Source organism: Phascolarctos cinereus, unplaced genomic scaffold (assembly GCF_003287225.1).
Source record: "Phascolarctos cinereus isolate Bilbo 61053 unplaced genomic scaffold, phaCin_HiC Scaffold_1;HRSCAF=81, whole genome shotgun sequence".
NCBI lineage: Eukaryota > Metazoa > Chordata > Mammalia > Diprotodontia > Phascolarctidae > Phascolarctos > Phascolarctos cinereus.
The window spans coordinates 99,631,633-99,659,051 of record NW_027555514.1 but is presented as its reverse complement, the minus strand read 5'-3'; the positions used below and the strand labels follow the sequence as shown (position 1 = coordinate 99,659,051).

Here is a 27,419-nt window from a genome sequence, read left to right as displayed (position 1 = left end):
AAGAACTGCTGTTCATCTGTGGTTTTTTTTCCAGGCTAAAGAAACCCAGTTTCTTCAGCCAGGTCCCAAAGTGAATGGTTTCCTGTCTCTTCACCATGCTGATGGCCCTTCTTTTTTCAGCATTTTTCCTAAGATGTCGCATCTGAAACTGACCATGATACTTAAACATGTTCTGACTAGGGCAGAGAACAATGGAACTTGAAATCTCCCTGATTCTGGACACCGTATTTCTCTTGATGCACCGTAAGGTCATACTTATTCTTTTGACTGCCACGTCATCTATGTGAGTTTGCATCCACTAACACTGCACCCACCCTGCCTTTTTCATACAAACCATTCTCTGGTCATTCCTCTTCTGGGCTTCAGGTCACCTTTTAATATGTTATTATTTCCTTCACCCCCCTAGAAATTTGGTAGCTCTGACACCTATAATATTTCAAGTAATTTTCACACATTCATCTCTGTTCTCATTTTGCTGAAGTAAATGTACTAGGTGGTTGTTATGGCTGGTTCTGTTCTTGGCTTCAATCCTCCGTGGCCCTACTGAAGGGATGCCTGGCTTCTCCATGTTATTCTCTATAAAGGTCTCTGGCAGACTCTGACTGTCTTCTTGTTAGAAGCTTTCCCTCCTTTCCAGTCCACTCCCTTTCCATGTCTCTTCTTTTTTTTTCATGGTAATTATGCAGTTTTTTTCTTATTAATTAATTTATTTTTAGTTTTCAACATTCACTTCCACAGTATTTTAAGTTTCAAATTTTCTCCCTTTCTCACCCCTTCCCCCACTCCAAGACTGCATGCATTCTGAATAACACTTCCCCTAATCTACCCTCCCTTCTATCACCTCCCCTCCCCACCCCCTCAGCCTTTTCTTATCCCCTTCCAATTCTACTTTCCTGTAGGCATGCCTCTTCTTATTCTTGGATCAACTTGGATTCCTAGTTCATTTTCAAAACTGAGGTTATTGACAGGTTTACCATTTGTGCTCTCTTCTCTGTTTGTTTATCATTAGGTAAAGGCCACTACTGGAGGAGAGTTCATCTTTGAAAAAGAACATTTGGTACATACAGTCACAAAAATGTAGTTCTTCTTTCTTTCACCCTTACCTATAATGACGGCATCACACACAAAATTTGGGGATGGGACTGAATGGCCCCTGAAAAACCTTCCAGCTCTTCATCTATGATATGATAGATCCTATATGATAGATGCAATGCCATTTCCATGATAGAAACTGAGAGAAAACATTTGCACTGATCCAGGCAGGGAATGCAAATCACTTGCAGTTGAAAAGATCAAAGGTAAATGAGACTGATGATTTGCATCCACACAGAGCTGCATAGACCCTTCCCCCCAACCTCACAGAGTTCTCAAATTATACTGGGGCTTGGAGACAAAGACTAGAGCATTCTCCCTGCACATGTCATCAAGCAAAACAGGAGCTCCATGTGTCAGAGGCCAGTAGAGACCTAAGCAAGACCTGTCATGCTAGGAAGTACTGAAATGTTTGGACCATTCGCAATCTTTGCCATGGTTCTCTATGTCCTGTTGAGCTTCCTGGGCATCATGGCAAATGGCTTCATTGTTGTAGTACTGGGAAGGGAGTGGGTTCGAAGCCACCAGCTGTCTCCCTGTGACATGATCCTCATCAGTTTGGGTGCCTCCTGCTTCTGCCTGCTGTGGCTTGGAATGATACATGACTTTTACTTTTTTTTTCTTCACCACCTACAATATTCCAAGGAGCATGCCCACCAGTACTTTGGGATTTACTGGGATTTTCTGAATTCGACCAAGTTCTGGTTTGCTGCTTGGCTTAGCGTCTTCTTCTGTGTGAAGACTGCAAACTTCACTCACCCCATTTTCCTTTGGCTGAAGTGGAGAGTCAACGGACTGGTACCCTGGTTCCTACTAATCTCCCTGCTAATCTCTTTCATTGTAACCATGCTATGTTTTGTGGGGAACAATGCTTTGTACCAGGCATTCTTGCAGGGGACATTCTCTGGGAACGCAACCTATTATAGCTTCACTAGGAATCTAGAAATCCACTACTTTTTCCCTTTGAAACTCATTACTTTGTCTACCCCCGGTTCTATCTTTGTAGTCTCAATAGTTCTTCTGATTACCTCTTTGTGGAGACACTCCTCTAAAATGCAACATAGTGCCCACGGTACTCAGGATTTTAGTACTGAGGCTCACACCAGAGCTCTGAAGTCTCTGGTCTCCTTCCTAGTCCGTTATGCTGTTTCTTTTCTTTCTTTGATCATTGATGTTACTATCTTGTCTGGCTTTTGGAGTACCTGGTACTGGCCATGGCAAATTGTGATTTACATGTCCACGTCTATTCATCCCTTCATCCTTATCCTTGGCAACTCCCACCTAGAAGGGGCACTCATGAAGCTTCTTCTTCTGCCTAAAACCTTCTGGAATGACAAGAGGATGTCATCTCCTACCGAAGACATGCACCTCTCTCTCCCATACCAAGGAAAAGACTCTACTGAGAAGTAGGGCACAGCATATCCTTTGACTTCAAAATTTTCATCCTATTGAAATCTGGATAGAAATTAAACATTTTCCTCATTCATTATTCCTGTACTCAGATATTCAGATGAATCTGTGATCTTATGAATGTAGGAGTGTCTGACTTCCAGTGAGGAAGTTGATGCCTGTATACACCTGCCCACCCTGCTTCCCTCTTGTTCTTCCTTGAGTTCACCATAAGGAGTCTCCAGCCTGCACATTGGAGGCCTTCTTTCCTCCTGACATTTGGATATTGGAATACTCAGGTTATCCTCTTTGTGGAATATATGGATGTTGCTTCTGCATATCACTCAATCAGAGGTTGGAGTTAGTTTAAAACTGGAAGGGAATGTGAGAAATAATTTTTTAAAACATTATTATTTCCACAAAAGTGCAGTGGAAAGGAATGCAGTCTGAGGGCTAGGTGGAAGTTAAACAAAGGGAATTATATTAGAATAATAAAACACTCTTGGTGGTGAATAGAATAACAGCTGGAAAACCAGTTCAATTAACATGTTCCCAAGAAAGGGCCAGGGTCCCTGAAATGTGGGGAGTGGGAGATGTAATTAGGGGTGGAGACTCACATGGGAAATTAAATGCTTTAGATAACCTGTAACCTCTATAATACCCAGAGAATGGGGAAACAGGAAGGAAATTCGAATGGGGAATAGGGAATAAAAATGTGTGCATTTGTCAATATAGGCGGTCTCACATATGTGGGACACCTGGCATTCTCAGTTTGTTAATAAAGCTTCTTCCTGATTCAACAAAGATTTCCTGGAATTTGTGACATTTATCTAGGTAACACTCTTGTCATCTTTCACCTTTGTCACTGTGTCCTATTCTTCTAAGAAAAGAAAAAATTATGCAGCTTTCAAAGACCACTTCTTTTTCTTTTGGAAATAACCACAGTGACTTTCATGAATGATCACCTCTGAGCTGTCATTCCAAAAACCAAATGTTTAAGACTGTTGCAAATGCTTTGTCTATCACAATATCCATGTGATGAAACCACTGTATTTTTGTATTATTAAAAAATAAAACTTAAAGTTTCTGTTTAAATGTTATTTTAAAGCCTATGAAAAATCAATGTGAGGAAATCTTGGTTAAAGTGTTAATTATGGTAGGCAGGCTATAAGAAGCTCAAGTTGTTAGAGGCAATACCAGATAATAGTAGAGGCCATAGTAAGTAATTTTTTTTTTTACTGAGAGGAAATTTATATAATTGTCTTTGATTTAGAGCTGAAGAGACCTTACATGGGAGGAAAATGAAATCTAGAGAAATGAAATCACTCCAAAGTCACACAGGTAACTTGAATTCAGGTCTCTGAGTCCAAATCAAAGGACCAGTGGTTCCAACTTCTTTGTTTTTTGACCTTCTTTCAACAACAACAGTATATTATGAATCTCCAAGGTATTTAATATTATTACTACTTATAATATCTAAAATGATAACTTTTGTCCTCAAAAGCTCAAAATTAAAATTTATATTATATAATTAAAAAATATACAATTGACCACTAAATATAAAACTACTAAACTGTGATTATGAAACAGTTAAAATATGTTATGTTATATATCCTCTAAGAATTAAAAGAAGTAATTCAGTAAGACTTCATGATGTGGTTTAGGGGCTCAGAGGTCCTGGGACCTCAAAATCACAACATATGGGAACTGTCAGAAAGAATTTGACCCAAGCCTTCTTTCAGCCCAAGACAAGGTTTATTAGAACATTGTCATATTGGGCAGACTCTTAAGGGGTCTAAACATGGGTAAGCAATGGCTAGATCATAAGGATCTGACCAGTGGCTAGATTATAAGAATCTAAGCAGTGGCTAGATTTTAGGAATCTGAGCAGTGGCTAGATTATAAGAATCTCAGCCCTGGCTAGATTATAAGAATCTAAGCAGTGGGTAGATTTTAAGAATTTCAGCAGTGGCTAGATTTTAAGAATCTGAGTATCTTAATGGAGACAAGATGGACCTTATATACAGAAAGCCTGTGGGAGGGACCTAGGAGTGGCCAGTGAACTGGGGTGAACAGAGCTCCTGGGACCTGGACCTTGTGGCCAAGGGAGAATGGAGCCAAGCTAAGATTAAGGGTGGGAAATGGCCATGGCCCATAGAGAGGTAGATTGGGTATAGCCACAATGAAAGGCCAGTTGATGGGATTGTAGCCTCAGGTGAATGCCAGAGATTTGGCCATGTGGGAAAGTCCAAGGTTTTTCCTTTCTGGGGCCCAGATCCCAACCCCATCATTCATATGCCTGCTATGATCTACCAGACTTGGATTGAATTTCTTCGTATTTTTGTTGAATAAAAACATTTTAAATGAAGTGACAACTTTGAAATTATTCAATGTAATGTAATAATCATATATAAATGTGATTTGGATTTTCTTTATTTGAACAAAGATTTGTAATATTTGACACAATACCAAACAAATGCAAATTTAAGTCTGGTTTTGCATTAATTTTATTGCTGTATTTTGAATTATAACAAGAATAAAGTGAAAATGCTTGCTCACACAAATATGTGGTAGAAAATTGAAAGATAACTTTATATGCTCTGTTGCAGAGTGATGAAAATTTATTTTTATTTTTAGCCAAAAATTTATGACAATCAGTTCTGAATATTTGTAGTCTAAAATCCATTGTCATGTCAATACAATTTTCTTTTTCATCCATTATCAATTCATTATCCAGAGACACAAAAAAGTATTAAATAGGTTGCAAATCCAACTTAGCTTTTTGGAAATTTTAGGAAAACATTTTATTGAAAGTCAATTTTTAAAAAATTCTAGAGATGACTGATATCTGATAGGCTGATGCAAAGGCAGTTCATTTTCTTATAAGGAATTATGGGAAGATAGCACAGTAGGTCAGAAACTTTTGTCTCTCCGTAGAAAAAGACAGAATATTGCCTCAGAGGGAATGTAGAGCAGTGGAAATGAACAAAATCAGGGTAAAGAAGTTCTCCTGAGATAACAGAAGATTCCAGGAAAGGCCAGACCTCCAGGGCAGAGGTTGGGCCTGAGTGAAGTGCAAACATCTCCAGGTCAACTCTGCAGAATCAACCAGCAATAAACTCTCGGGTTAGCTGAAGTTGAGAGGCAGACTCAGCCTTAGAAACTCTTTTCACAGACTGTAGGAGAGGAATGAAGGAACTTCCTTTGTCATGGGATGCCAAGCACAGTTGTGCTGACTGGACACTCTTGGGCTAAGGCTCCAGGGAGAAGGAACTAGCAGAAGCCAGGTGAATGCCACAGCTGATAGGCAGAGACTGTGCCGGCTGTGGGCACTAGCAGGAGAGCTGAGTCCCTGGTTTCAGTTCCAGGACTGAGAGGACAGGTGTAGTTTGCAGCCAAATGAGGGACTGAAAGAACAGGTTACAAAGGGCTTTGAATGCCAAACAGATGATTATATTTGATCGTGGAGGTGATAGCCACTGAAGTTTATTGAGGGGGTGTGTGTGTGTGTGTGTGTGTGTGTGTGTGTGTGTGTGTGTGTAACACAGAGAGAGAGAGAGAGAGAGAGAGAGAGAGAGAGAGAGAGAGAGAGAGATGATCATATCTGAGCTTTAGGAAGATAACTGACAGATGAGTGGATGATGGACTGCAGTGGGGAGAGAGTTATAGCAAGGAGCCCAACCAGGAGGCTATTCCTATAGTTCAAGCATCAGGTGATGAGGACCTTACCCAGGGTGGTGGCAATGTCAAAGCAGAGAAGAAGGCACATGAGAAAGATGTGATAATGTTAAAATCAACAGCCCTTAGCAATAGACTGGATATGGGAGAGTAAAAGGAAGATTGAGGAGCTGGGGATGACAACTAAGTTACATGCCTGGATGACTGGAAAAATTGTGATAATCCCAATAATAACAGAGAAGTTAGAACAAGAAGAAGAAATAGTGGGAAAAATAAGTTCAGTTGCAAATGTGTTGAGTTAGAGATGTTTATATGAAATCCAGTTTGAATGTCCGGTAGATAATTGGAGATGGGATTCTGGAGGTCAGGAAAGAAGTTAAATTAGATAAGGAGATATGATTATCACTAGCATAGGGATGATATTTGAAACCATGAAAGCTAATGAGGTCATCTAGTGAAATAGTATAGAGAGTTAAGAGAAGAAGGTGCCCAGAACAGTCCTGTGAGAGTCCTGTGAGAAACTTGTTAGTGGGTATGATTGGGATGAAGATCCTTATTAAGAAGACTTACTAAGTAATTAAGAAGGAATGGTCAGATAGGTAGAAGAACCTATATGTCAGGAAAACCTAAAAAGAAGACAATATCAAGGAGAAGATACTGATTAACAGTGTCATAGGCTGAAGAGAGGCCAAAAAAAGATGAGGATTAAGAAAAGGCCATTGTGTTTGGCAGTTAAGTGATCATTAATAACTTTGGAGAGAATAGTTTTGTTTGAATGATGAGGCTGCAAGCCAGACTGTGGAGAGTTAAGAAGAGAGTGAGAAGAAGGAAATGGAGGCACCCATTGTAGATGGTCTTCTCAAACAGTTTAGCCACAAAAGAGAGGAGAGAAATGGGATAGAGGGAATGGTTGGATTAATTTCTTTTAGGATATATGTATAGATCTTGTATTTATGTAGTTATTGTCATGTTAGAATCATAGAATGTGAGCTCCTTGGTAGCAGGTCTATGTTTTTTAACTTATTTGTATCCCCAGAGCTTAATGGGTATCTGATACATAATAAGTGTTTAATAAAAAATCATTTATTGACTGACTTGCTAACGAACTCCCTTATCCATAATATTAGCTATCTCTCCCAGCATTGTATTATCTGCAAATTTTCTGAGCATGCCATCACTGATAAAAATGTTAGGCCCATGGGGTGCCCTACTGGACATCTCTGGTTACATTGACATTGAATCACTGTATGACCATTCAACTATTTCTGACTCCATCTAACTGTATTATTATCTAGTCCAAATTTCTCCATAAGCATAGTAAAGATACTTTACCCCATTCTTTGCTAGGATCAAGATAGATGATATTTATAGCATTACTATCATCTACCAGTTTGGTAAATCTGTCAAAAAACAAAATATATTAGTTTGGAAAGGTTTGTTCTTGAAGTTATGCTGCCTCTTGGTTGGATTACATCAATGGGTTCAAACTCAAATAGAAATGGGGGCCACTAATCCATAGATAGGAATCCTTGCAAAATCATGTATGGATTTTATCTATGTCATATTATATTTTTATTTAGTTTGTTAAACATTTCCCAATTATATTTTAATCTTTGGGTGGCACTCAAGAGTGTTGGGGCTACATGGGGTGGCATGTTTGACACCTCTTTAACTAGATGATCATTGAGATTCCTTTTAGCTCTAAATTCTATGATCCTATGCTAACTGCCACTTTCCTTTCTAGGTGTTCTCTAACCATCTCTCATAATCTGCTCAAGAATTTTCTGAAGAATCCAAGTCAGGTTCATTGGCCTATGGTTTTCTGGATTCTGTTCTTTTCTCCATCTCTTTTTTTAATTAAGGGCATTTGCACTTCTCCAATCATCCGGTCATTTGCTGATTTTCCATAGTGCCAGCAGCTCAGAAATCATGTCTACATCTAAATGATTGATGATAAAAAAAAAATTAATCCCCCTCCACTCTTTTGATCAGCCACATCAGGTTCTCAAAGTAATCAGATGCTTTAGATGGGACCATGGGGCTTGTTTTATTCTGGATCTTGATTTTCTTTTTAAATTTTTGTTTTTTTATTCTGAATTTAATGAGTACTAAAGAGAACATGTTTTTGTGTACAAAGTAGAACATAAAAATGATTATATATGAAACAGCCTCTATTTCATAGAACTTGCATACACACATATGAAGATATGAATGTTAGTATATATGTCAGGATCTTATAAATACACAGAAGTTCAAAGAAAAAATGAATATTGTATATATAACATATGTGTGTATACATATATGTACATATATATATATACACATATATATATACATATTTCTCTGTATACAATGAATTCAACATATTGCCTCAAAAGCTGTCGTGTTTGTGTTTCTGAACTTCCCTCAGCATGTTTTTAAGATCTTCTATTTCTTTTCTTTTTTTTTTGAGGGGTGGTGAATACTATCACTAGCTTCCTGAATCCAACTTCCCCAAATAAAAAAAAATTCCTATAACAGACACGTGTTCAATCTAAACAAAGACACACAATTGCCATTTCATTGTATGCCTTGTGTCTACGACCTCTGTTCAGAGGTAGGTGGCATGCCATCAGTTCTTGGATTGTGATTAGTTATTGTGTTGATTGGCATTCTTAAGTTGGTCAGGTTTTTTTTACAGCATTGTTTATACATATTATATATAATGTAATTGTATGGGTTCTGCTTACTTCACTGGGTACTACTAAATAAAAATCTAGGTTTCTCTAAAACTGTTCCTTTTGCCATTGGTTACAGTGAAATAATATTCCTTTCTATTCATATAACATTCTTTGTTCAGACATTCCCTAGTTGATGGGTACTCTGTGATTCCAGTTTTTTTCTTTGACAAAAAAAGCTGCATACACACATATACATACATCTATATATATATATATGCATTATATATACATACACACATACATATATATTATATGTAATTTTTCTTTCCTCTTTCATCTCTTTGGGGTAAAGGCATAGTAGAATGTATAGATGGGTGAAAGGTATACATAGCATAATGACCTTTTGGGCCTATTCCAAACTGCTTTCCAACATAGTTGGACCAATTCCTAGTTCCTCCAAAAGTCCACCAGTATACTTTATTTCACATAGCTCCTCCAACAATGGTCACTTTCCTTTTGTGTTATCTTTGCCAATTTGATGGGTATGAGGTGGAACCTCAGAGCTGTTTTAATTTTCTTTAGTATTTAGAACATTTTTTCATATAGCTATTGATTGCATGGCTAATTGATATTTTCTAAATCACCACTTTTCATATTATTTCTAGGGAAAGGGTAGGGACTGGATTGGCAATGGACATACTTACAAACTACAGAAAATTGACTTAGTGCCATTCTTTCTGGACATTTCTTTTATCCCTGAGACTCTTTTGTCCTCTTCTGTCCTCCAGGCACTCAGTGCCCACATTCAGTCATCTGTCTACCTCAACACCCATACTACATCGTCTATAGCCCCAAGTCTGTCATTTCCCTGACTAGCCAATTCTCCAAAATTTCCTCTTCTTTCCAATCTTTCTTTTATTGTTCTTCTCTCTGCCCAGTCACCAAAACATCTGATTCCTCAGCTGTCAGGGGTTATTTGAGAAGTATCAAGGGGTAAGCCATCCAATAAAACAAATTTATAGAGATGCAAATTAATGAAAGCTAAAAACATGCTTCCTGCCCCCCAAGCTTTCCAGGGATTATCTGGTTTTTAAAGAAAAGCTCATTAATGAAATGGAATAGTTCAGTGGTAAAATTTCAGATAGTATGGAGGAAGATATTTTGGGGGTGAAACAATCTTTTTGTGATCTTTCTAGAAGTATGAGAACAATATCACTTGGGTCTTGAGGATCATGAAAAATATTCAAAGGAACCTCAGAGCATTGATCTGCTTTTCCTAGTCTTCTCTCCTCCCTCATGAAGATGATCTAAGAAATATTTTCTACATCTCATTCTTTTTTATTATATTTTCTCTTATTTCTGCTTTCCAAGTACCTGTAAGATACACACATGACATATGTTGTCAACTAGGCATCCTAGTAGGCAGTATGGTGCACTTAGAATCAGGAAGATGGAGTTTAAATCGTGACTCACATATCTACTAACACTGTAAGTTATTTCATCTTTTTAAGCCTCAGTTTCTTCATCTGTCAATAATAATGTCAATAATAGAACCTATCTCACAGGATTGTTATAAGTATCAAGTGAGATACCATGTGTAAAGCAGTTTTCAAACCTTGAAGTGCTAGGTTTTATTACCGGACTTGGAATTGATAGGGTTGAAGTTTGATTCTACCACATAGCAGGGGTGTGACCTTGAGAAATTCACATCATTTCTCTAAATCTCAGTTTCCTCAGTTACCTCCAAGTGTTGTATGGATCAAATGATATAATGTTTGTGAAAGTACATGGTGCACTGTAAAATCAAATACACAGATAAAGCACTTGTTTCTGAGGCCTTGTTTCTGAGGATGAAAATCAGGGGCTTGAGCATGGGAGTTACCACAGCATAGAATAGCACTACCATTTTGTCCTGCTCAGTGAGGCAATGGCATGGGGCTGTATAATAGTGAACAGGGCTATTCCATGAGACATGGAAACCACAATGAGGTGGGAGGTGCATGTTCCAAAAGCCTAGCGATATCCCTGAGTGGAATGGATACATAGGATAGCTGCTACAATGTGGGCATAGGGGAGGGGAACCAGGCAGCAGGGCATCAGTAGCACTATGATACTAGATACTAAAATAATTATCTGATTAAAGGTGATGTCTACACAAGCCAGCCTCACACTGGCCAGTGTCTCAGATGCATATGATTCAAGACATTCTGTGCGCATGTGGGGAGTTTCTTTATGACAGCTGTCTCCACTGATGAATTGGCCAGGCCAATGAACCAGGAGGCTATGGCTAGGCTCACATACATTCCTCAGCACATGACCACAGACTGCCAAATAACAGTCCTATGCCATTGCTGCCAATAGTGGAAACCTGATTCTATACAACGCCAAAGAGAAGAAGCATTGGGTTGCACATTGGGTATAGGAGATGATCTTTTTCTCCATGATAAAGTGTGTTATAATGTGTGTGACCCCATTGGTTGTGTAGCAGATGTCAATAACTGAGAGGTTGCAGAGGAAGAAGTACATGGGTGAGTACAATTGAGCATCCAGTCACATCAGAAGGCTGATCAGCCCATTGCCCGGTAAGGTCAGCAAACAGTGTCCACAAACAGCACAAAGAGCCCAACTTGAATCTGCTGGTCAATAGAGTCCCAATAAGATAAACACTTTGATACTTTAGATCATGTTATCCCCTCCCATGATGTAGAGAAGGCCAGGCTTCCAGGAAAAAGAGAAGCAATAGCAAAATGCCATTCAGGATAGAATTTGGGTATCCTGCTTGATTCTAACAAATTGACATCTGTCAATTGGGGAATGACCAAAAAAGTTGTGCTGTATGAATGTAATGGAATACTATTGTGTTATAAGAAACAATGGGCAGGTAGATTTCAGAAAAACCTGGAAAGACTGACATGAACTGATGCAGCGAAGTGAGCAGAACCAGGAAAACGTTGTACACAATAACAGCAACACTTTGAGGTGATCATCTATGGCTAACTTAGCTTTTCTCAGCAATACAATAATACAATTCCAAAAGACTTACAAAAAAACTCTATCTGCATGAAGAGAAAGAACTGATGAAATTCAAATTCAAGCATATTGTTTTCACTTTCTTTTTTTATGGTTTTCTTTCTCTGCAAATTATAATTTTTTTGAAAACTGTTTCTTTGTTCACAACGTGACTAATGTGGAAATAGATTTTACATAATTGCACATATATAAACCATGTCAAAATGCATACCATCTTGTGGAGGAGGGAGGAAAGGGAAGGAAGGAGAAAATTTGGAGTTCATAGTTTTATTACAAATTGATGTTAAAAATAGTCTTTTCATGTATTTGGAAAAAAATACTATTAAAAAGAAAAATTACACTTAACTCTAACCAACTGGTATACAAGTATTTTATATGTAAACGTCTAAGTACATAAGTTTGTAAGTTAGTATGTAACCAACTGGTATACAGATATTTTGTATGTACATCCTACTGGAAAGCCAGGAAAACAGAGAAAGCTGTTTCTATTGCTTGTCTAGCCTGGAGTTTCTCTGGGAGTCTGAAACAGAATCCCAGAATCTCAGAGTTAGAGGAGACCACAGAGGTCATCTAGTCCAAACTGCAAGAAACCCTTCTATAACTTGCCTGAGAAATGGTCATCCAGATTTTGTTCGCGTACTTCCAGTGAAGGGGAGCTTACCACCTCTTCTGGCAGTCCATTCCACTTTTAGACAGCTTGAAGTATTAGGAGGAAGCAGCTAGGTGGCTCAGTGAATAGAGTGCTAGGCCTGCAGTCAGGAAGAACTGAGTTTAAATATCGCCTCAGACACTTACTAGCTTTGTAACTTTGGGCAAGTCACTTAACCTCTATTTGTCTTAATCCACAGAGAAGGAAATGGTAAACCATTCCATTATCTTTGCCAAGAAAACTCCACTGACAGCATTGGCATGCTATGGTCCGTGAGGTCACAAAGAGTTGGACACAACTGAACCACAACAAAATTGTTAGGAAGTTTATCTTTAAACTCGAATTTGTCTTTTTGCCAATTTCCACCTCTATTCTGCCCTCTGGGTTGAAAGGAACAAATGTAATTCCTCTTCTACATCCTAGCCATTCATTCACTTCAAGATAGTTATATTTGTGTGTCAATTTACCCTGTTTCTATCTTATTTGTACATAGTTGCTTGCATGTTGTCTCTCTCTTCAGAATGTGAACTCCTTGAAGTCAGGAACTGTCCTTTGTCTTTCTTTGTGTCCTCAGCACTTAGCTTAGTGACTGGTACATAGTAGGGGATTAATAAATGCTTGTTGTAGTGAGCTCTTATGTTTCTCTCAAATTGTCTCATTTCTAAACTAAACATCAGCACTTCATCAAATAGTCATGGTCTCAACCTGAGGCCCTTAACAATCCTTGTTACTCTCCTCTGGATGCTCTCAGCTCATCAATATTCTCCCTAAAATGGGTCATATAAAACTGAAAGGATGAAACCATTCCTTCCTATTTTTCTATTACTAAAACCAACTGATTTTTTGAGTTTTGAGTCAAGGAGCACCACGCCCCCTCTCACTTAAATCAACACCGGCATATGGTTTTTATTGGTAGCTTCATTCCACTCAAAATTCAACTCATCTTTCTGTCACTATTCTGGCTACCAAATCACCACCATTTATTAATTGCCTAATACATACAAAGCAGTATGCTCTCTGCTGGGAGAGCTATGAAACCTAGATAAGAAAGGATTCCTGCTCTCCTGGAACAGGTTTGTTTAAAAGGGGCAAATAACTCATCCAGAAATGAATATGATTTGATGCTTCTAGTGTCTGTGATTTTGGAAAGAGTGTAGTAATGCCACTGATATAGATCTACAACAACTTATCTTGAGCTTAGTAGAGATAAAGACTTCCGCATATTTAACACAACAATGTATGACGAGTACATTAGCAGAGTTCAGGAAAAAAAATGCTATGTGGTAGTGAGGTACAAGGAAGAAAGTCTTTACCACTTGAGTATTAGGGAAAACTTTCTAGAGGAAACAGCCTTTTAATTAGTCCTTAAAGGTGGGTAGTATTGCAATGGGCAAAAACAATAGATTAGAAAGATTATTCTGGGCAGATACGAGAGTCTGTGCAAAGTCACAGAAGAAGGAAAGCATAAAGTATCTTCAGAGAGGAGTCTGGTTTGGCAGGTCCACAGAGAGAATGCGGAGGGGGAATAAAAAATGAGAAAGATCAGGTGGTTCCCAATTGTGAAGCATCTTTAATGTCAAGTTACCTAGAGATTCTTACCTTTTCTTTTCTATTTAAATGTTTCATTGATTGTCTTTTCCTTTTTAATTTTTTTTATATTACTGTGTCTTCCCAATGACTCGCCTTCCCCACAGAGGAAATCCTTTCTTTTTAACAAATAGCTGTAGTTAAAGCAAAACAAATGAATACATTGGTATTTCCTGAAAATGTTTGCCTCATTTGGTCTCTGTAGTTTACCATATCTCTGCTGAGAGTAGGGAACATAATTTACCATCAGTCTTTTGAAGTCAGTATTTCACAATGAATTAATTAGAGAATTGATTCTGGAATCTTTCATGGTACTTTTTTTTATATTATTATGACCATCTTTATTTTTTTTTCTCTAAGAGTAGAATTTCTAAAGTATCTTCCTCTTTTTCCTATGGGAAAGCCAGATGGAATTCAGAATTTCTTATCCCAATCATAACTTTTCTGTGTGGTTTCTTTAAATATTCTTTTGTGCTGTTCCATTAACACCTATCCCTCATTTGTCCCAGGCTCTGTCCATTCACTTCCATCCATTAGAACAAAAGTCTTTTGCCTTACCCATCTTTTAAGAATTATGTGAGGGTCAGTTAGGTAGCACAGTGGATGGAGCACCAGCCCTGGATTCAGGAGGCCGTGAGTTCAAATTTGACCTCAGACACATAACACTTACTAGCTGTGTGACCCTGGGCAAGTCACTTAACCCCATTGCCTAGCCAAAAAAAAAAAAAAGAATTATGTGAATGGTGGTTACAACCTTTTCTTTAAAAGTCACTATCGACTTGTTAGTGTTTTCTGGATTTCTAGTGAAAGTGATAGCTATGACTTACTGTTCAAATGCTTTCTTGAATAAGATTGAATTATGTTCCAATGATGTGTTTTTGCTATAATGGTGATCAAAGATTTGAATAAATTGAGAAGGTATGAGACAACATCAAGGTACTGTTAAAAAGAGAAAGAAGTTAGAAAACCTGAATTTAACTTTGGGCTTCACCATGGGGGCAAATTACTCTCTGGATTTCAGTTTCTTTATCTGCAAAATGAGAATATTGTAATGAATGACTTCTGGAGTAATTTCTAGGTCTGAATCCATGATTATATGATTTGTGCAAACTTGGGAGAAATAATTTAATTTTTCTCAACCTCATTTGAAAGGTGAAGAATTTGAAGTAGATGACATCATAGTCCCACCTTTAAAATTATATAACTGAAGAGGAGAAATTATAGGTCATTTGTGAACACTAGAAGTAATTTTTAGTGGAAGAAATAGCATCCCAAAAGCAAGAATAAGAAGACATGAATAAAATGTTTTTTGAGTTAATGATTTTGACAGAGGATTCTGGGAAGATGGTGGAATAGGGCCAGAAATTATCTGGCTTTCCCAAATTTGCCACCCACCCTCCAACAACATTTAAAATAATGTCTTCAAGTGAACTTTGAGTGGCAGAAATAATGAAAAGTCAGGATAAAGCAATTTTCCAGACTAAGATAATTTGGAAGGAAGTTAGGAAAGATCTGATCTATTGGGGTAGTGGTCTGGCCTGACTGAAGAGTACATACCTTCAGACAGACAACACTGAATAAACAAGCAACAAGCCCTGGAGGCAGCTGAGTTTGCGGCTGACTCAGCTTCAGGAATCTTTCAGTGGATTGTGTTGGGGTCAGATGGCTCATCAGGGGAAGATTCCTAGGCTCTTCACGGGTGCTGGACACAGGGCCCAAGTGTGCTGACAAGACAAGATCCAGGCTGTGGTTATGGGCAAGCAGAAGTGAGCAGGAGAGTGTGGTCGATGAGGGTGGGGACCCTGCTGACTGTGGTCACTTGCAGGACAGCAGAGTCCCTGGTTTGAGTTCTAAGGCAGAGGGGTGAGCTGAAGCTTGCAACTGTGGGAGACTAGAGGGAGTAAGACCATTTGCGGTGACAGCATTGATGAGAGGGCCCTGCCCTGGTCACAGCTCAGAGGCACGAGGAGTACCTGAGTTCAGGGCCCAAGATAGATCTCAGAAAACAACAGCACAAAAAACCGGGAGCCCAAGATATTATCCACCATGGCTTGGCCTAGAACGAGACTCTAACACAAGGTTAACAGCTAAGAAATAACTCTCAAAAAAAAATTGAGTAAGGAAAAGAGAAGGAACCCAACTATGGTTAGTTACTATGGAGACAGAAGATCTGGGTTCAAACTCAGAAGAAGATAATGAAGTTAAACAGCTACATCTACTAAAAAAAAATGTAAAATGGTTACAAACCCAAAAAGAGTTCTTGGAATTGCTTTAAAAGGACTAAAAATCAAATAGAGGTTGAGGAAAAATTAGGAAAAAAATTAAAGTAATGCAAGAAAATTATGAAAAGAAAGTCAACCAATTGGGAAAAGAGATCCAAAAACTTATAGTAGAAAATAATTCCTAAAAAATAAGAATTGGTCAAAGGGAAGCTTATGATTTCTTAAGATACCAAGAAATAATAAAACAAAACAAAAGAATAAAAATATCAAAGAAAATGTGAAATATTTCACTATAAAAAAAAGAGACTTGGCGAACAGATTGAAGAAAGAACTATATAAGAACTGTTGGGGAAAAAAACTCTTGGACTACCTAAAAGTTATGATCAAAAACAGTCTAGACACTATAATTCAACAGATTATTGATCAAAATTTCCCTGAAGTTTTAGAACTAGAAGTAAAATAGAAAAAATCCACCTATCACCACCTGAAAGACATCCCAACCTGAAAACTCACAGGAAGATTATAGCCAGTGTGTGGGATGCCACTCAAATTAAAGAACACACAGAGGTATCCAAGGAGAAACAGCAAGTTAATTTTATTATTATTATTATTATTATTATTATTTCAAACCTTGAGATTTGGGTGTCCCTCCACCAGAATACTCTGATGAAAGGAGACACAGACAGAAGCAAAGGACCTGATTATATACCCTAATGGGCAAATTCCCCCCTCCCACCAACTGGCCAATGTTTTGGCTCCCAATCTCAACATGAAACTATACCATAGGAACAAACAACAGCAAACAGTATGCATATCTTAGTTACAAGTTACAGATATCCATATTTAGTCCTTAGTTTGTTGAAATATTACCAGAAAAGCAATTAAAGAAGCGCAGTCCAGCTAGACACTGTACTGTATAGCCAGGTCACCATGACCGAAATACAGCAACAGGTGCATCAACAAAATACGGGGGCGGGGGGCTTCTTCAGGAGTGTCAGGTTTGGCAAACTTTCACTGCTGAAATAACAATGGCACAGAAAAGGGGTGGGGTACTTGGAGCTAGACTCCTGTAACTCAGGTGATTTCTAGTAAACTAAAACTTAGGCCTGTCAGACTGCTATGCCTACCTTGTGTCATAATACAATTTCCATTTATTCTTCTAAGAAGTTTTCACGAGACCCCTCATCCCACTCAGCCTTATCCCCAAACCTTAATTACACTGAGGAGTCTTCACTGGGACATCCCATTCACTAAGAAGCTATAGAAAACACTAGGAAGCACTATAGCACAGGAAAATTTGAAGCTTTCAGGTCAAGGAGAAAATACCATAAGCAATTAGAAAAAAGAACAATTTAAATACTGTGGAGCTACTATCAGGATAAGACAAGGTATAGCAGCTTCTATATTGAAAGAGCAAAGGACATGGAACATTATATTCTTTAGAGCAAAGGAGCTGATTTGCAACCAAGAATAATTTGCCTAGCAAAGCTGAGTATAATCCTGCCTGAAAAAAGGACTTTCAGAATTCATGAGGAAAGACCAGAACTGAACAGAAAAATCTGACCTATAAGAATCAGGAGAAACATAAGGCAAACCTTAAAGACCAATTATAAGGGCTTTATTAAGCTCAAACTGTTTGCTTCTTATATGAGAAAATGTTATTGGTAATTTAAGAATATCATCGTTACCTTGGTAATTTGAAAAAGCATACATGAATGAAGGCTAGGAGTTGAGTTGAGTATAACATGATGATCCTAAAAAGTAAAATTGGGTAGGGAGAGGTAAAATGGAGTGATTATCTTATTCAAAGGAGGCATGAAAGGAAGAATTGTCACAGTGAGGTCTCGTATCCCCTTAAAAATGAAGGGGTTGGACCAGATGGCCTCTGAGGTCCTTATTTGCTCCACATCTATGATCCTCCTATCATCTGCTGAAGGTCAGGCAGCTAATACATGACAAGGGCTTGGAGTTTGGTTCCAAATCCAGTATCCTTTCCATTGCATTTGTAATCCTGATTTAAAAAAAAATCTTTAATAGCTCCTTGTTTGATTCAGGAAAAAATATAAAATAACTTAGTCTGGCAATTTTAAGGCTCTTTGCAATCTGGATTCCACCTATCTTTCCCAGTTCATCTTTTACTCTTCCTTTCATGCACAAGCAGTTAATCTGGCCTACTAATCATCTCCTGTACACACCAATTCATCCTGTGCCTCCTAGGCCTTCCTTATGGAGTCCCTCAATGCACTTTTCTCTCTATCATGTCTGTCTCTCGAAATCCTTTTCTTCTTTCAATGCACATCTCAGGTGTTCCATTTTACACAAGAACTTTTCAGATCCTCCTCTCTGTCTTTCTTTCTCTCTCTATGTTGCTCTTTCTGTCTCTTTTTTTGTCTTTATCCCTTTCTGTCTCTTTCTCTGTCTCTCTCTTTCTCCATCTGTCTGTCCTTCCCCTCTTTCTCTCCTCCCTTCCACAGAAGAATATAAACTCTTTAAGGGTATGGACTGTGTTCCTTTTTTTAAAATTTATTTTTTTAAATAATATTTTATTTTTTCCACAGTTACAGGTCAAGAAAATTTTTAGCATTCATTTTTACAAGATTTTGAAGCTCCAAATTTTTCTTTCTCTTTCCCTCCCCTCCTCTGAAAATGGTAGGCAGTTTGACATAATTTATAAATGTGCTATCACATAAAAATATTTCTGTATTAATCACAATTGGGAAAGAAGAACAGATCATCTCTTTTTTTAACCTTTTTTCCTTCTTTATGTAATTTTAAAAACTTTAAACTTTATTACAAAATAAGTAAACAAAAGCATTGCCATGTGGACAGCCAAATGTGAGAGAAGATTCAAAATATATAGCAATGAATTTTCATTTCAAGAAGGCCTATATAATAAATGCAATGAGTTGTGTTGAGAACTGTCCATCTTTTTTTTGTTTCCTTGTAAATTTTCCTTTTTCTCTGCTGTGCACTTTTTACTTTGAAAGTAGGTTTTCAGGGGCAGCTAGGTGGTATATTGGAGAGAGCACAGGCCCTGGAGTCAGGAGAACCTGAGTTGAAATTTGACCTCAGACACATAACATGCATTAGCTATGTGACTCTAGGCAAGTCACTTAACCCTAATTGCCCTCACCAAAACAAAACAAAACAAAACAAAACAAACAAAAAAAAAACCCAGTAGGTATTCAGAACTAACAGATCTCCTTCCCCTCTAATTTTAGTTCCTGTGTGGGTTCCCCCATACACATCATTTGTATAAGGTAATTACTCTTTTTAGTTATTTCTAAATAGTTTTATTTTTAAAAATCATATCATATCATAGTTTTCTTACATCACTCTCATTCATATTCACATTTTTTCATCTATGTCTTTTATATGATTTTTAAACTTCTTTTTGAGCTCTTCTATGAGTTTTTGCTGGGCTTGAGACTATTTCCCTTTTAAGTTTGGGGTTTCGCCTATAGGTGTTTGGACATTGTTGTCCTCTTCTGAGTTTGTGTCTTTGTCTTCCCTGTCACCATAATAACTTTCTATGGTCAGATTATTATTTTTTTTTTTGTTTTTTATGTTTTCCTCATCTTTTTGTTTTGGCCTTTTTCTTTTTTTCCCTTTTTTCTTTTTTTTACAATGTGAGCTGTCAGCTGGGATGGAAGGGGCTCATGTTAGTGGCTGCAGGCCCTGGCTGGTTACCTGGAGATGTTACCCTGAGGCCCTTTTGTCTGGTGCTGTGCTGAGGGGGAGAAGTGAGGGGGTGTTGGTGCTGCTGGAGTCTATAGGGGTCTGGTAGCTTACCTGGTGCTGACCTGGGGTCCTAGTGGTAGTGTCTGGCACATGGGGTCCAGTGAGATGTTTCTGCATTTTTTTCTGGGCCTACACTGGAGCATGTGGAAGTCTGGCCTCTGGAAGATGCCTATTTGGTAAGTCACTTGAGGGTTCTTGGTGTTAGCCTTTGCCTGCTTTACCACAGTGGGGCTCAGGATCTCCCACAGGTTTGCTGAGGTGGGACTTGCTGGCTTACTGTGTTGCTTTTGTATTTGCATCCTCCATTGCTCCCATAGCAGTTTACATGTAGCTGGTGATTAGTAGCTTTAGCAAGCTTCCTAAGGGGACAGTGCACTGTACCTGGAGTCAGAAAGACCTGATTTTAAATTCAGCCTCAGACATTTACTAGCAGTGAGACCCTGGGCAAGGCACTTGACCTCTGCCTGCCTCAGTTTTTCCTCCATAAAATGGGATAATAATAGCACCTTCTTCCCAAAGTTGTTGTGATCATAAAATATGATTTGTAAAGCACTTTTCCTGTTGAATCAATTTACAATTTCTATCCTTTGGGTCTACGTTATTTTTTCTTACTATAAAGTACTGTAATTTTTAAAGCAAAGCATTCATTATCACTTACAACTGATAAATGAATTAGTAATCAAATTTCTAGAATTCTAGTAAAGCACACTTGGGGTGTGTGTGTGTGTGTGTGTGTGTCTTTTGTGGGGGTGGGATGGGGTAACTTCTTAAGGCTTTCTCCCTTAAAGTTACTTATTGGTCATGGTGTTTGCTTTTAAAGAGATTGAGCTCTCCTGTTGGGGAGCAGAGGGCACTGACCCAAGCTTCTTGTGTTGGATGCCTAAGTTTTGGTCACTGGCTTTGTGTGCTGGGGCCCCTGATGTTGGCAATTGGAGGCTGTAGGTTTCTGGAAGTCTACCTGGTGTTGGGCTGGAGTCAACAAGGCTGGAACTCTAGGGCAACTCTAAGTTTCCTGCTTTTCCTTTCCTTTTGCTTTCTTCAGCTCCTTTCAGATGGATTTTGCCAGGTGTTTATCTGCCTGGGGCCCTTTGCAGTGCTGCTTCCCTTATTTTTGTTGAGGCACTGGGAGACTTGGCTTCTGGAGAATGCTGAGGCACCTGGTGGTTTTCTGAGTCTACCTCCCTAAACAAACCCAGGAACTATATGAACACAATTACAAAACACTTTTAACACAAATAAAGTCAGATCTAAATAATTGGAAAAACATCAGGTGCCCATGGGTAGGCTGAGCTAATATGATAAAAAATGACAATTCTACCTAAGCTAATTTACTTATTCAGTGCCATACCAATCAAACTACCAAAAAATTATTTTATAGAGTTAGAAAAAATAATAACAAAATTCATTTGGAATAACAAAAGGTCCAGAATAATCAAGGGAACTAATGAAAAGAAATGCAGGGGAAGGCAGCCTAGACATTCCAGATGTTAAATTGTATTATAAATCAGCAATCATCAAAACTGCTTGGTACTGGCTAAGAAATAGAGTGATGGATCAGTGGAATAGGGTAAGTGTACAAGACACAGTAGTCAATGACTATAGTAAACTACTATTTGATAAACCCAAAGACTCCAGCTTCTGAGATAAGAACCCACTCTTTGAAAAAAACTGCTGGGAAAACAGAAAAGAGTATGGCAGAAACTAGGCATTGATCAAAATCTCACACCATATACCAAAATAAAGTTAAAATGGGTTCATGATTTAGAGAGAAAGGCTCCTCCTGTAAGCAACCTGGGAGAGCAAGGAATAGTTTACCTATCAGATTTATGGAAAATAGAATAATTCATGACCAAACAGGAGATAGAGAACATTATGAAAAGCAAAATGGATAACTTTGATTACATTAAATTGAAAAGTTTTTGCATGAACAAAGCCAATGCAACTAAGATTAGAAGGCAGGTAGAAAATTGGGAAAGAATTTTTACAGCCAGTCTCTCTGATAAGGGCCTCATTTCTAAAATATATGGAGAATTAAGTAAAATTTATAAAAATACAAGTCATTCCCCAATTGATAAATGGTCAAATGATATGAACAGGCAGTTGTTGGACGAAGAAATTAAAGCCATCTATAGTCATATGAAAAAATGCTCTAAATCAATATTGATTAGAGAAATGCAAATCAAAACAACTCTGAGGTACCACATCACACATATCAGATTGGCCAACGTGAGAAAACAAGAGAATGATAAATGTTGGAGAAGATGTGGGAAAATCAGAACACTAATGACTTGGTGGAGTTGTGAAATGATCTGACAGTATTGGAGAGCATTTTGGAACTATGCCCAAAGGGCTATAAAAATGTGCACACCCTTAAACACAGCAATAGCAATTCTAGGGTTATATCCCAAAGAGATCATACAAATGGGAAAAGGACCCACATGTACAAAAATATTTATAGCAGCTCTTTTTGTGGTGGCAAAGAATTGGAAATTGAGGGGATGCCCATCAATTGGGGAATGGCTGAAGATGTTGTGGTATATGAATGTAAGGGAATACTACTGTGGTATAAGAAACTATGAGTTCGATGATTTTAGAAAATCATGAAAAGACTTGCACACAATAATAGTGAAATGAGCAGAAACAAGAGAATGCTGTATACAATAACAATATTTTTTTAAGAAGGAATTTTAGTGAATAAGTTATTTTGAGTATTATAAATACCCAAATTAAGTATAAAAGATATATGAAGAAAGATGTATCTGCATCCAGAGAAAGAACTGATAAGTAGAAGTACATATAGAATAATTTTATACACACACACACACACACACACACACACACACACACACACACCTATTTGTAGCCATCTCTAGGCTAGGGGTGGGGGGAGGGAAGAAAAAAAGAAATTTACCTGATAATTTTATCATATATTTGGAAGGAATGTCAAGTTTTGCATAGTAGATTTATACTTTCATGTACAACCATCATTTTATTGGACTATGTCATGGAAATGCTTGTTTTATGCCAAAAATTAAAAATAAAATAAAAAAAATTCAACTTCAGACTTTTACCAGCTATGTGACTTGGGCAAGTAATTTAACCTCTGTCTGCTTCAGTTTCTTCCTCTATAAAACAGGACAACAATAGCACCTACCATATTTCACCGCATAAAAATCGTCCCAGATTTCATGCCATTTTTTTGCAAAAAGTGGGATGTGACCACTATCTGAAACTTTAAATATTATGCAAATATTACTTAAAAATCATTTATTGCTAAAATGTCTTTGGTGCAACATCAGGATGCACAGAATACTTTAAATTTAAATTGCAAAGATGAAAGTCTTGCCATATCACATGACTTACTCATGGCAGCTTTGCCTGCCCATCCACTCCCCTTGTGCCTATGGTTCTTCATTCGTGTGAGTGACAATATGCTTAGTCCTGCAGTGCTCTAAACAATCCACTTAAGTTAGCTTTCAGAAATATACTGACAATATGCAGGCACTGAGAATTTTAGGTTCATGGCTTACCATGGGCAAGAGATAAATGCGTATCCATATGCCACTGGTGAATACATTGCTGCTCTGTTTACCTTTTAAGCAGTGTGATGAACAGAATTATACCATGTGACAATTACATGTTGTAATGTGATAAACCAATTTTTGGACTGAAGAAAACAGGGTGCAAGGATTATGCAGTGGTGATGATTATGCACTGAAATATGATACTTCTCAAGTTTGTTGTGTAAAATAAGATAATATTTATGAAATATATTGCAAATCTAAAAACTCTATACAAATTCTAGCTACTGTTGTTGTTGTTATTGTTGTTGTTATCAGTACAGGAAGAAGTTGGTAGAGCTGATTGGTGTCTGGGGAGTGATATTAAAATAATGTTAAGTCCCAGCAGTTATAGTATATAATACCCAAATTTGATTTCACAATTTCACTGAGTCCTATCTACAGCATTTTCTCAGTGCTCATATCCAACAATTTGCATAGGATGCTCACCACCTGGGACATTATTATATTACCGTGGCTCATTGTCTGCAGCTCACGGGCTTCTGAAAGTAATAGATCAGATTTGCATAGTCTTTTATTGCCTATAAGCCCAGTAATACTAAAGAGAACATAGATATGTTACAAAGAGGAATAACCAGAGACAGCAAGGATCATTGGGATGAAGCTAGTTAGAACCATAGTTTTTGGCAAGAGCTGACATTAGAGGAGATTTGGTGTGGAGTGACCATAAATGAGTCACTTAATGCCTTTGAGCTTCAGTTTCCTCATGTGTACAATGAGGATAATGATAGCCATAGTAATTTCCTTACAATGTTCTTCTGAAAGTCCATTGAGATGATCTATGTAAAATTCTATGTAAATGTCAGTTATTAAAAAAAGAAAAATCTTCACTGTGGAAACCAACTGGTATCTAAACCCTGACCACGTATTGGGAGTAGGGATTGTCTCCTCTCCTTTCCTTCCTTCCTTCCTTCCTTCCTTCCTTCCTTCCTTCCTTCCTTCCTTCCTTCCTTCCTTCCTTCCTTCCTTCCTTCCTTCTTTCCTTCTTTCCTTCTCTCTCTCTCTTTCTCTCCCTCTTTTCCTCTCTTCCTTTTTCCCTCCCTCCCTTTCTCCCTCTCTTTCTTCCTCCCTCTCTGCTTTTCTTTTTTCCTTCCTTCCTTTTTTCCCTTCTTTCTTTCTTTTTCTTCCTTTCTCTCTTCCTTTTTTCCCTTCTTCTCTTTCTTTTTCTCTCCACATAGGGATAGTAGTGATTTTGTTACTGACTACTTGATAGGACAAAGGTGATTAGACTCACTCAGCCTTTTCAATTTATCTCTTAGGAGTGAAATTTATATGGGACAAGTTTGGTATGATGGCAGTGGAAAGGAGCTAGTCAGTCATTTAGCACTGAGGATGCAAAGTAAGGTAAAAACATGGTCCCTGTTCTCAAGGGGCTCACATTCTAATGAAGAAGACGATGTGTAAATAACTATATACATACAAGTTACATGCAGTATAAAGGGAAGGTAGTTTTACCAGGCGGGGCAGTCTGTGTGTATGGAAACACAAAGAAAGGCCTTTTGCAGAGGGTGAGATTTGGGCTGAGTCTTAAAGGAAGTCAGGAAGTGGTGGTAAGTAGGAGAGCATATCAAGTAAGCTATTGGAAAGACACAGGGCAGGAGATGGTGTGTTGTTTGTGAGGAACATCAGATGTGTCAGAGTAATAGGATTATAGAATATGGAAAAAAATGAAGTACAAGAAACTTAGGAAGAACTAGGTTATGATGGGCTTGATGCTGAACAGAGTATCTCATATTTTTTCAAGTGAGTATCAAATAACCACTGGAGTATATTAAGTAGTGGGGTGATGTGGTGAGACCTTCACTTTAGGGAAATCAATGGAATGGACTAGGGAGAAACCTGAGGCAGAGAGACCAGCCAGAAGGCAATTGCTATATTGTCTCATCCTGAGGTGATGAGAGCCTGAACAAGAGTGGTGGGCTCAGTGTATTGAACAGATCATAGACAAGAGATATGAAGGTAGAAATGACAAAATTGACAACATGCTCGATGTGTGGGGTGAGTGTGTGTTGAGGAGTGCATGATGTGGGGTGAAGAGATGAGAATGATAGCAAGGTTTTGAGCCTGCATGATTTGGAGAATGGTGGTCCTCTCCAGAGTAAGAGGAAAGTTGAGAAGAGGACTGGGTTCTGTTTGGAACATCTTGAGTTTAAGATGCCTAAAAGATATCCCTTTTGAGACATCCAAAAGGCAGTTGGTGATGTTTTATTGGAGCACGGGGAAAAAAAAAAGTTGTGGCTGTATGTATATAGATTTAAGAAGATTCTGCATAGAGCTCATAATTCAGCCTATGTAAGTTGTTGAGATTATCAAAGGATAAAGTATAGATGGAGATGAAAAGAGGGTTGAGGATAGAGCCTTGGGGACCACACTAGGTTGATAGGTGGGATTTAGATGGAGATCTAGCAAAGAAGATTGAGAAGGAGTTTTACTACAGGCAGGAGAAGAACCAGGAGATAATAGTATCACAAAAATCTAGAGAGCAGAAAATATCTGCGAGCAGACGCAATTAACAATTTCAGAGAGTTCAAGATGGATAAGGCTGAAGAAAAGGCTATTAGATTTGGCAATTAAGAGATCATTGGTAACTTTGGAGAGAGCAGTTTCAGATAAATGATGAGATCAGAAGTCAGATTGCAGGGGATTTTGAATGGAGTAAGAGTAGAGGATGTGGAAGCACCAAGGACAGATGACTTTCTTAAAGAGTTTAGCCAAGAAAGGAAAGAGAGATCTAGCATAGTAGCTAGCAGGGATGGGCCAATTAAGTGTGAGAAAAATGTGGGTGGTACATGGGCATGTTTGTAGGTAGTAGGGAAGGAGCTAGGAGATGGGAAGAGAGATTGAAAATGAGAGAGGGAGAGATGATAGAGAGGCAATCTGCTTGAGAAGATAAGAGGTGATAGGATTGAGGGTACATGTTGAGGGGGTGGCGTTGGCAAGGAAAAGGACTACTTCTTTATGAGAGATGGGTAGAAAAGATTGTGAAGGAAGACAACTGAGTGATGGGATCTGAGAGGAGATAAGAAGAAACTCTCAGTGAATAGCCTCAGTTTTTTTTCTGTGAATAATGGAGTGAGGTTCTCAAATGAAATGCTAGTGGGATGCTTTAGAGGCCATAAAGAAAGAGGGATGAGAATATTTAGGACCACCATTGCAGTGAATGGGATAGCAAATTTTTAAGGAGTTGCAAAAGGATTGCCTAGCTGCAGCAAAGGCCTGACTGAGATAATGTATCATAATTTGGTAGTGGACCAAGTCAGCATGGTTTCATGATTATTTCCAACTTTATTTGGTATCGTGTGAATAGAAGACAAAGAGAAGAGTATGAGTAAAGTCTAACACTACTGGAAAGGGTGGCCAGGGATGCATAGAAACTAGGTAGAAACTAGGGCTTAGTGAGAGCCAGAAGAAGGAAAGAGTGAGAAAGGAAAAAGTTTAAGGTTAAAATCAATTTGTTAATTACAGAGCAGGCATTTCATAGAGCACAGTAGGTGGGACAGGTAGCTCTGGAGTGGAACACTTGGGGAACAGAGATAACAGGGACAGTAGTAAAGGAGCAAGTAATTGGGGATGGGGAATGTGTTTTGCACATCAGTTGTTGATGTTTAGAACTATATGGATAAGAGTATGAAGAGTCTGGTTTATGCCAGTTGTTGAGGAATAATTCCAGGTAGAGTGCCTATTGGTGTAAAGCAGTCTATGGAGAGGCAAGTGATTTGACTGACTATTCAAAGTCCCCCCACTCAAGATGCAGCAGCATGGGAAGTGGTGATATTTGGGTCCTGCAAGA

The 27,419-nt window shown here is 38.2% G+C and overlaps 1 protein-coding gene and 1 pseudogene across 1 annotated transcript; one reads left to right on the top strand and one right to left on the bottom strand.

The window, feature by feature from the left end:
• Window positions 1-1,524: 1,524 nt before the first annotated feature.
• On the top strand, window positions 1,525-2,502 carry LOC110216194 (taste receptor type 2 member 41-like). The gene has a single exon (XM_020997991.2). It carries the CDS (start codon window positions 1,528-1,530, stop codon window positions 2,500-2,502), a length of 975 nt encoding a protein of 324 aa, XP_020853650.2. The 5' UTR covers window positions 1,525-1,527.
• Window positions 2,503-10,578: 8,076 nt separating this feature from the next.
• Window positions 10,579-27,419, bottom strand: part of LOC144455860 (olfactory receptor 2F1-like) — an 88,161-nt pseudogene continuing 71,320 nt past the window's right edge.